Source organism: Camelina sativa, chromosome 17 (genome assembly GCF_000633955.1).
Source record: "Camelina sativa cultivar DH55 chromosome 17, Cs, whole genome shotgun sequence".
NCBI classification, from domain to species: domain Eukaryota; kingdom Viridiplantae; phylum Streptophyta; class Magnoliopsida; order Brassicales; family Brassicaceae; genus Camelina; species Camelina sativa.
The window spans coordinates 13,745,545-13,756,795 of NC_025701.1; the positions used below are offsets into that span (position 1 = coordinate 13,745,545).

General features: G+C 32.2%; 1 protein-coding gene across 2 annotated transcripts; it reads left to right on the top strand.

Moving 5' to 3' along the window:
* LOC104757109 lies at positions 1,647–6,771 on the top strand. Of its 2 annotated transcripts, none has more exons than XM_010479825.2 (8): positions 1,647–2,151; positions 2,909–3,627; positions 3,835–4,856; positions 5,052–5,227; positions 5,321–5,963; positions 6,060–6,141; positions 6,222–6,269; positions 6,376–6,771. In XM_010479825.2, exons 1-8 carry the CDS (start codon positions 1,836–1,838, stop codon positions 6,577–6,579), a joined length of 3,210 nt encoding a protein of 1,069 aa, XP_010478127.1. In that variant the 5' UTR covers positions 1,647–1,835; the 3' UTR covers positions 6,580–6,771. The 2 variants fall into 2 exon arrangements, with proteins under 2 accessions (XP_010478127.1, XP_010478128.1); XM_010479826.2 differs by having other exon boundaries at positions 2,057–2,151; positions 2,893–3,627.

Genomic DNA, 11,251 nt, shown 5'->3' on the forward strand with positions numbered 1-11,251 from the left:
ACTTTTTTTTTTTTTTTTTTTTGTGATTAGCACTGACTGAACTAGTGTCATTCAATCATAAATTTGATATCCTTCAATTGCATTTTCTTGCATCTCTCTTACAAAAAAATAAAAGTGAAAATACACCAGTTTGACCCAAATTTGGCAATTAATTACTAGATTAACACTCCATTCCATCTTATAACTAGAATGACACAAATTTTATGTAAAAAGACTAAAAACCCTTCAATTTTTTTTTTTCATTTTTTAAAAGAATAAAACGAAAAATGAAAAAATAAATATAATGTATAAAAATATAATGTTTAAAACTATGATTTAGAATATGATTTATAAAAAAAAAAATAACAATATGATTTTAAACTATAATGTATAAAATAATATTCAAAAATTTGATGTTTAAAATTTTATTTTTAAATAAGTTTTATAAAAAATATAATGTATGAAATATAACTAAAAATAAAATGTATAAAATGTTATTAAAATATGATATATGAAAATATAATAAAATATATACAAATATGGTGTTTAAACAATTTAAAGAAAAAAAGATGATTTACAGAAAAAATGTATAAGAATATGATGTTTAAAAATACTATCAGTATATGATTTATACAAAAATATGATTTTAAAAATATAATTAAAAATATTTTGTAACATATGATTTATAAAAAATATAAAGTATCAAATATGATGTTAAAATATTATTTAAAAATATGATATATAAAAATTTGATGTATAAAAATATTATTTTTGTAAGAAAAAAACTGTCATAATATAAAAGAAATCTATTGTCACAACATTTACATCTAATAAATCTGTTATCAAACATCAGATTTTTTGAAGCAAAAAAAAAAAAAAACTGTCATAACGTAAATAAATCTGTCATAATATAGGTATTTATGTAGGTTATTTTAGCAATTAAAAAAAAAACATTAATAAATCTGTTATCAAACGACAGATTTTTGTTTAAATAAAAAAATCTATCGTAACTTAAAACAAATCTGTCGTCACTAGATGTCAAATTAGTAATTAATTTTCTGTTAAAAAATATGTCACGTTATGACAAATTTTTTATGAAAAAACTAAATCTGATATAACTGTAAAAATAAATCTGCCAGATATTATATAAAACTTACCATATATTATGAAAATCTGTTGTGTCTATATAAATAAGTCTGTCATAAAAAATAAATTTGCCACTAATTATAAATCTGTCGTAACTATTATTAAAAAAAATCTGGCGTACAAAAAAAGTCTGTCATAATAAATCTGTCATGCAAAAATAAATCTGTTGTACAAAAACAAATCTGTCATATACTAACAAATCTGTCACAATTAGTCCGACAGACTTTTGAAAATATATTTTTTTTTTTTTAAATGCTGGGAGGGTAAACTTGACTTTCTTTTTTTCTTAACAAAGCACAAAAGCGTATTTTAGGCAAAAAAATAACTTATCTAACATTCACTTATGAGTTAGTTTAGCAAATAACTTCTTAATTTGGGTCAATCTAGTTTTTTTCCCAAAATAAAAAGAAACAAATTTATGTCATTCAATCATAAATTTGGACGATTGGTTATACTAATGTTTATTAACTAAAACTCCTTAAATCCTTTAAAAACAATTGTATAATAACAAAAAAAAACAAAAAACAAAACCGGTTTCTTCATTTTGGTTTGGTTTGATGTGTTAAAAAGCTTTAGTCAAACCAAATCGTCACCGTGGAGCCTCTCTGCGAGTTAGAGGGTCTTAAACTCTTAAACAAAGAGGGTCCTGAACACACCAGCGAACCGTGACTCTCCTCTCTTCTCTCTCTCTCTCTCTCCCCGTCGATGCCATGGCTTGCGCCGAGCAGCCTATCAAAAAGCGTCGGCTGTACGAGTCAGTCCCTGAATCTCAGCCTCAGACTCAGCCTCCGACACCGAAAGTAGAATCCCCATCTCATTCTACTGTGGTGAGCTCGTTCCCGGCTCCGGTGACGCCGTCGCCTCAATCTCAGGAGGAAATTCAAACCAGAAACAGGAACAGAGAAGAAATTCGAAGAGTGCATGACTGCTATAAGCGTCTTAAATCTTGTATTTCTCAGAGAGATGGTGGCGGCCGCTCTGCGAATCTTGAGCAATCGTATCGCTCCCTCATCTCCGCTTCTAGAGGTTTTTTTTCTTCACTCTTCCGTTTGATTCAGTTTTACGGACTGGATAATCTGCTATTTGTGGAGTTGGTGGAGTTCGATTTTTGTTTTTTTTTGAGTTTTGTGGTTTTAGATATCTTTTGTAAGAGAAGGAATAGTTTCAGTTGGCTTATCTTAACTTAATTAGGTGATGAAGAGTACTAGGGTTTAGGAGAGTTTTGAGTACATTACAATCCTTTTCATTAGCTCTAGCATTGTGACTTTTGTGTTTGAACTCTTCTTAGTTGTAGATCAGAAGGAAGACATTTAGATAGATTCATTCTCTCTGGTACAAAATGTTAAATCAAAGTAGGGTCCCTTTAATGCGCCTTTTTTGGTAGAGTCTGATAATGTTCCTAAGTACGCTGCACCTAGATTGTGTATTTGTAGTTAGGATATCACAAAAGTTATTGTTCTTAGACTTAGAGTCTCCTCTGGCTGGAGTTAGATTTCTCAACCAGTCTTGAAGCTTGATAAAGCTATTTATATGCTGGATGGGGTGCCTCTATCTATGTTGCCCATTTTATCACACTGTGTCAGCTTTCATGTGTTCCTAACTTTTAATGTTACCCCTGCCATTAATTTTTTATGTATGCGAAAGCCGGAATGTATCAGTACTTATGGTTTTATATATTCTAGTTCTTGAGGAAAGCCTCCTATAGTCATTTTCTGTACAAGAATATAAGCCTTAGAATGGAGTTTGTTAGAGTAATGATTTAGGTAGTTGCTTATACTTGCAGGTTGTACTAGCGTTAAGCGCCTTGTGGCTGATCTCGTTCCTCGATATGCACTGTACTGCCCTACTGCTATCGGAGATGCAATACAAGCTGTTATCGACATGCATAACTTCAGCTTGGATGCTTTAAAGGGAGGACAAGATGCTGATGGTATTGCTTTTCAAACTGCTAAAGCCTGCATATTTGGTCTAGTTGACCTATGTTCTGCTGCTTATTCAAAGAAAACGTCATCACTAGGGGCTCGGGATATCTGCTCTGCTGTGTTTAGAAATGTGTTAACCTTCTTTGTGCTGTCCTTCGAGGGGAAAGATATTTTCCAGATAGTTGATAAAAGCGATTTGGAGGTGCAAGAACCTGACAAAAAGATTTCTCAGCTGATGCAAAAATTTTCAGATGGAAACTCGTTACCTTTGATGAAACTATCCCAATTTCGTGTTTTAGCTTTACTGAAAGTATTCTTCAACTTCCCTAAAAAATCAATTGCCACTTGTTTCGGATTCTTCAATTCGTCATCAACAGAAGATGTAGCCACGGGGAGGTATCTTATTACTCATCTGACAGAAAAGATTAATGATATTGATGCCGCTACCAATGAACCTGAAGTAGACGAGAATTCTGGTCAGACAGGTTCTAACAATATAGAGGCTACTGGTAAGAACGTGGAAGTGTTGAATGGGGTCAAAGAAGCATCCAACAGTCTAACGAGCTGCTTGTTAGGAATGGTAATGCTCTGATTAGTGTAGAATTAATTTAATAAGTTGCATTTGATTATCTTAGTTTGTTTTTAGTTATTTTTATTATTCCCTGTCTTGAGCATCAGCTGTGTCACTCTTTTCATTCAGTTGCTCTTTTCTTGGAACTATATATTGCTAATGTGTAATGGGTGTATACTGCTAAAAGTCTGATAGTTTCAAGAATCCTTCATGCAGGTTATTAGGAAGAGTCCCTCCGCTGGTAGGTGGGCCTTCTTTCAGTATAAGAAAATATGCAGCCTGTCATCCTTTGTGGATATATCCAGTGCTATTCCTTCTCTAGAAGAAATCTTTGGATATCTTGGAAAAAATATTAAGTCAGAAGATTGTCAAATGGAGAGTGACGAGGATGATTATGGAAAATCAGTTTCACATGTGAAACCTCACAGTTCTGCAGAAAATGATGTCCGCTCTAGTGCTGGATCGGTTTATGATGCGGGAGGTTCACGATCTATGGATTTTGAGACTGTTGACCAGAGAGACTTGTCATGCGGTAGATCTTCAGTCCCAAGGGGATTGATAAACCATCATACTCCGTCTCCTTCTGCAAGAGTGCCTTCAGATTTAAGGACTAACTCTGTGGATCGTAGGAACAGTTTTGTTCTTACAGGATCACCCCATATTCCTACATCAGGGAAAATTGTTTGGTATTTGGATGGGGACCCCACTGCTTTTGACATTTTTCCGGCTTCGGGCCAGTTGTGGTTAGGCTATTTAGGACCAGATGAAACTGAAGGTCATCTAAGGTTTCAGCTTGATAGGTACGGCCCAGTAGACCGTTTCTTTTTTGATCCAGTGAAAGGATTTGCCCTAGCTGAATATAGAAGTATAATTGATGCAATCAGAGCTCGAGAATATCTGCGAGCGCAATTTCCTTGGCGCATTAAATTTATGGATATAGGAGTTGGTGCAAGGGGATCTTTGAATGGAGTAGCATATGGTTATTGTACTCATTTGTATATTGGTAGCATCAATAGTCAGTGGGAGAGGGATGAAATTGTCCATGAGTCGCGGCAAGCTCTTTATAAGGGACCTCGCATGGTGACTGACCTGTACTATGAACATGCCCTTCTGATGGAGTTTGATACACCAGATGATGCTGCCATTGTAATGGCCCATCTCAGGTTTTTTCGTGGAGAAAAGAGTAAATTTCACCTGGCATCAATCAATCGTCCTTTGCCTCATGAAGATGGAGGAAGGTTTGTCTCCGCTTCTCCCGACCTATGTTTTCTCTGATGATTTGAACTGTTGACATTATTAGTAATAGTAACATATCCACTAGACTTTGTATCTTCTCACACACTCTGAGCGTTCTAACTTTGGTATATGGACTTCATGTTTTTATTTTTATTTTTGTCTCATTTGTCTGATGTGGAAGTTTCTTGTCTGAGCAGTTATCCAGAGAGGCACCTTCAGATACCTCCATCATCGAAACAGGATAGTGGATCAGGGGAGTATGTTTCCCCCTTAATGAGTACGGATAACCACTGTAACTCTGTACCTCGTGGAGCTACCTTTCAGCAAAACTGGCCTGCTTCTGGTAGCACTCATGCGAATTCTGCACAAGGAGGTAAATTTTGTCTCTTATCTCTCCTGAATGCGTGTTCACTTGTGACAGAAAAGATATGTGTGTGAAATTAAGACCACCATGCCTCGGTCTCAGGAACTCCTCCATGTGTTCCTATGCCAGCTCCAGGACAGCCTGTAGTGCCTGCTACACCAACATCTCAAATTCCTCCATCTCCGTTTGTTCAACAAACCATTTATCCTCCTGCAACCAGCTCTTGGGATTCAAGATCTCTAATCTCTCCAAGCGGTGATGCTGTAGCAACATCATCACAGATGCAAGGACCTCCACCGCAGCAGGTTTCAGGTCCAGTCATGCCACCTCCTGTGCTTCCAGTCTCTCACACACAAGGACCCCAAGTTCAGCAATTTGATCAAGTGTACCCACCTCCGCCTTTAGGGCATTCATTACCCTGTGTAATCCAGCCCCCACTACAACCTCAATCCCAGCCACCGGAACCGCCACCTGAAATGATGCCGCCTCCGCCTCAAGCTCCACCACCTCCTTTGCCTCACTCACACCCACCTTTGGCTCCCCCTCCTCCTTGTTCACCATCATCGTCCCCACGCTTACCTCCAATGATCATACAGTTGTCTGGACCAGAGGCTTCCAAACAAAATATAGGGCACCAATGGCAGGGTGCTTTGTCCAAAAGTGGAGTTCATTACTCCACAATCATTGCACAGAGACTGGAATCAGACATTTGCAAATATATCATTGGATCTTCCGAGCCTGTGCAGTGAGTGACAACACCTCACTCTTTTAATGTCTTATTTTCAAATTGTGTCTTTCTCTATAATCAAGTGATGTGCTAAACATTTATTCCTTCTTACAGATGGCCAGTTAAATTGGATATGACCAAGCGCACGGATATGAAGCACGTAAAAGCTACTTTTACGAGTACGCAACCACACAAAGTGAGTTTCCAACTCCATCGCCAAGTAAAATTATTGACTCCAAGCTTTTAACTTACGATTTGAGGTATTATGTTTTGCAGAGGGAGGTCTGTCAGTTAATTCCGGCAACTTTTAGCGATCGTAAAGGGGTATGTGATCAACTTTTCATACCCTAGAGTTAATTACTGCAATTTTTTTTTTCCTTTGTAGGTATAACTCTCTCAAACTTACTTCTTTATTTTGTGTGTGTGGCAGCTACAAGATTTCATATCATACTTGAAGCAGAGAGATTGTGCAGGAGTGATAAAAATCCCAGCATCAAGTCCCATGTGGGCAAGGCATCTCTTCATTCTTCCACACTCGCAAGAGACATGTTCCTTGCTTTCGGTTTCCCCGTCTTCTTCTGAATGCTTGATCGGCTTGATTTTGCCCAAGGATACAAACGCCGAGTGCTCATGACATACATCCCATCCGGGACAAAGGAGAGTAAATGAAAGACTTTCATTGCTTTTAGTAGTTCAAAATCACTTTGTAAATGAACTTACTAGTACTCTTTCTTCTCCCCTTTTGAGGGAACCAATTGTAGATTTGTTTGAACGATTTAGCTGTTGCATCTTCCTCAAGATATAAAGTCATATAGTATTGTCAGAATCGCGTCGTGTCATTGCCACTGAAGTGGGTGATGTGATGTGTTTCATCTTTGTTATAATCGTTTGCTTCCATCTATATGCTGCAATTCGTCGATGATCACCAAAATTAGTCAAAGTATGATCACCAAAATTAGTCAAAGTATGTCCCAGTATATACACAATAAAACCTAGCTAAAACATTATGTAAGAAAACCCTAGTGAAATTTTTTTAAAAATCAGATAATATGTTTTAAGATGGTTATGAACCACACAAGCAATCAAATAGATTAAATTTCCGAAATATCTTATTTATGAGAAAAGAAAAAAAAAGATAACCATATTCATTCATATTACACTAATATAACTTCATAAGAAAGGCCTCATCAAGAGAAATTTCACTCAAAATGTATATATATACATATATATGTATCGTTAAAATCTAAAACCAACTTAATATAGAACAAAAAAAGAACAAATGTATGGAAACTCAAATATTCTTACTTTTATAAATATATCTGAATAATGTATTTTCTTACTGTTTTAATAAATAATTTTGAAAGTCAAAACTTGCTTAACACTCTTAATAAAAAGGAATTTTTGTGATATATTAATAATTGTTTTTATTTTCTTCTTTTTTGCCAAGCATGTTATTATTTTTATGAGCAAGGATAAGAGGCAAAATCAGGCAATTTTTTTTTAAAACAACTTTCTCCTTTGAGATTATTTTATGAAAACATAATTAATTTTTTTTCTTATTTGTGTGCACACATTTAGAAGTGTTTTATATTTATTTTTTCTGTTAGGCTACATATGTGTTTTTTTTTAATCTTCTTATTTTATTTTATTTTGACATCTCTTTCTCTTTTATTTCTATTTTAATTAGGGTTTGTTAACCTAAACAATCTAATGATTAGATGGTGAATCATAAATATTTATTGCATCCTTTAATGATTATGAAAACTTTTTTATTATTTACTTCTAATAGGTGGCCATGGCATAAATATATAATCATATAAAAACATAATTTCCAGACGTAGAAATTTTTGTTTAAAGAATTTGAAATATTTCACATATTTTTTGGTTACATATATTACAAGTACTTTGGTTGATTTATAATCACATCTTTACATGCACATCTACCGAACAAATAAATCTAAACGAGCATAACATTATTAAATCATTTTCATCAAAATTATGATACAAATAATATTCCAACTATATATTACAATTATATAACTTATTAAAAAGTTTTAAAATAAAAAATATGGGACAGTCTTGAATCGATATTAATAAAAATATCAGTATTACTTAGCACTACACCACATGTTAAATTTTAAGATTATTATTTTGTTAACACAACTAATATTAAAAAATTAGATAAATCAAATTGTATTACTTTAATTAAGAGAGTGTAAAAGAAAAATTATCCCAAGGTATACCATAAGTTAAATCATAGTCATAATTATCATTTTGTTCTCTTTGTTGTTGTTTTGTGAATTTAATACCTGTTTTTGATTCTTTTATGATTTGCAGATTTTCTTTAGATCTAATCCTCATATAGTCATATCCTTATAGCATGCAGATATGGGATATTGTGTTGATAACATCATATAATTTAACATTCAACGTCAAAAATAATTCATAAATATACACAAATCTAGATTAAAAACTTAAAAGTATAACCATAACCAAATCATGCATACTTTACCGGCGAATAATCTGACGCTTTGGACGATTTTTGAACAAAAGTTATAAGTTTAAACATATAATTCTGTTGGGACATTTGTGTGAGCTAACATTTACACACAAATTAATCATTTATTTTTATACTATTTGGTGTTATGTTAAAAGCTTTCACATCAAAAAAATTCAAGGTCAAAAATAATTCATAAATATAAACAAATCTAGATTAAAAACTTAAAAGTATAACCATAACCAAATCATGCATACTTTACCGGCGAATAATCTGACGCTTTGGACGATTTTTGAACAAAAGTTATAAGTTTAAACGTATAATTCTGTTGGGGCATTTGTGTGAGCTAACATTTACACAAAAATTAATCATTTATTTTTATACTATCTGGTGTTATGTTAAAAGCTTTCACATTAAAAAAAATTGAATCTAACTTATAATCTAATCCAGTATCTTAATAACTTTTGTGTTAAATTAATTAGGTTACTCATGAATCCATTAATTTTTAATAGATCAAAATAACATGTAAACATATTTAGTTTTATAGGTTAAATGGTTAAATATGTCGATCCATCACTATGGAAAATAGTATAGTTTACATCAAGTATTTTTTTTATCTCTTCTTTTTTTTAGCATTAGTTTTTAAGTGATGCTAGAGTTTTAAAGAAACGATATCAAATTTGTATTTAGCATCATATTTTGGATTGATGTTAATATGTAAGAACTATATCATCCAAATTAGAAATAACTGATTAACTTGAAAGAAATACAATAAATTACAATCGAACTGTCAAATCTACAATCAAATCCCAGTAGATCTCAACCCATCAAATCGTCAAATTGTTTCACTTACCAACAACTCCTGTGTGGATATCTTGCATGTTCACGGGGTTTTCGTACTCGAGAACAACCGGAGGGTCCATCGAAGCGTGGGAGCAAGCGAATCGTATCTGGATCTGCGAGCGAGCGAGCGGATTGTATCTGGATCTGCGAGCGAGAGAGAGCGACTGAGAGATTTGATTTGTAAATGTGAAGGAAAATGTTTCGATGTTGTGTTTTTTTTTCTTTGTTAAGGCTTTTGGGCAGGGTCTTTTGTTAGTTGGGCCAATATTTCAACTAAAGGGTTTATTTATTTATTTATTATCATTTCATTTTTTCTATTAGTCAAATAATTTAAAATCCATAATTGCTAGGCGGAAGTGGATTCATCGAACAGTTTAAATTTTTTTATCTATATTTGTTTACTATATATGTATGTTGACTTATTTTTTACATAAGTAAAACTTTGTTTACCCTAGTTAGTTATTTGAACTGTTAATAATACTCTTCCCAATCCTAAACACGTTATTCACTTATTTGGTTTACTTTTTATTTATTTCTTAGGAGGTGTTATTGAAATGATGATTTCTATGTATTTTAATGTAAGTGGATTTGAAAGTAGAGTATTTTATTGTATTCTCATAGATTCTGATGGTTTTTTTTTGGGTTTGTTTGCATATTAATACATTTTGGAAATTTAATTGGCAAACTAATACATTTACTATTCAAAATTAGAAAAATAGATGTTGTGTAATAGAGAATGTGTGAGATAGAAGAGATTGCGAGACATAGGTTTGGGTGAGAAAATTACCAAAAGGGATATGTGTGTGTGGGTGAGAAATAAAGTTTTTTTTTCTTCAATTATAATTATTCAAATAATTGTTAATATAATTTTTTTTTATAAATTTCTTGGATACAAAAAATCTATTTTTTTTATTTATAATTTGATGAATTTTATTTAATATATTATATACATATTTTGTATACGTACAACTTATTTAGTGTACAGATGTCTGTACATCTTATTAAGTGTATAGAGACAAATTATTAAGCGTATAGATATAATTTGTACAAAACCATTACTATACAGGTATCTGAAACCCTAAGAATTAAACAAATTACACAAATTACATCTTTACACTTAATAAGATGTACAGACATATGTATACTTAATAATGTGTACGGACATATGTAAATTTAATAATGTGTACAGACATATGTACACTTAAAAATATTTACGGATACAAAATTTGTAAAAAATATTCAACATTATCAAATAAAATCATCAAACAAAATGCATATCAAATTATAAAGAAAAAATAGGTTTTTATACATTTTTAAAATTTTAGAAAACAAATTTTAATTAGCATTTTATTTTTAAGATTGTAGAAAGCATATATTTCAAAAAAAAAAAAATCAGAGACTCAATAGCATGTGTTGTAAATATGAAATATTATTGAGGGTTGAAAAGTCTTGTGAACAGTAAATATAGTAAAAAAATGTGGAATTTGTTAATTGTAAATAGTGATTGTACTACTTTTACAAGAAAAATACTGAGGTTAATTTGTACAAAACCACAGAATCTTCCATCTAATATTTTATTTCAAAAATAAATTAAAATTAAATTAAAAAGTAAACCAAATTAAGGAAACAAATTCTGTATACTTTTAATTAAGGAAAGATAAATATTGGCTTGGTTTAGATTTTTAAACTTAGAATAAAATTATGTCAGTTTGGATTTACAAATGAAGTGGTTAGGGTTTAGATTTTACAATTAAAACGAAATTATATGTCGGTTTGGGTTTACAAATGAGGTGGTTAGGGTTTAGATTTTACAATTAGAACGAAATTATATGTCGGTTTGGGTTCACAAATGAGATAGTTAGGGTTTAGATTTTACAAGTAAAACAAAATAATATGTCGGTTTGGGTTCACAAATGAGATGTTAGGGTTTAGATTTCACAATTAGAACGAAATTATATGTCGGTTT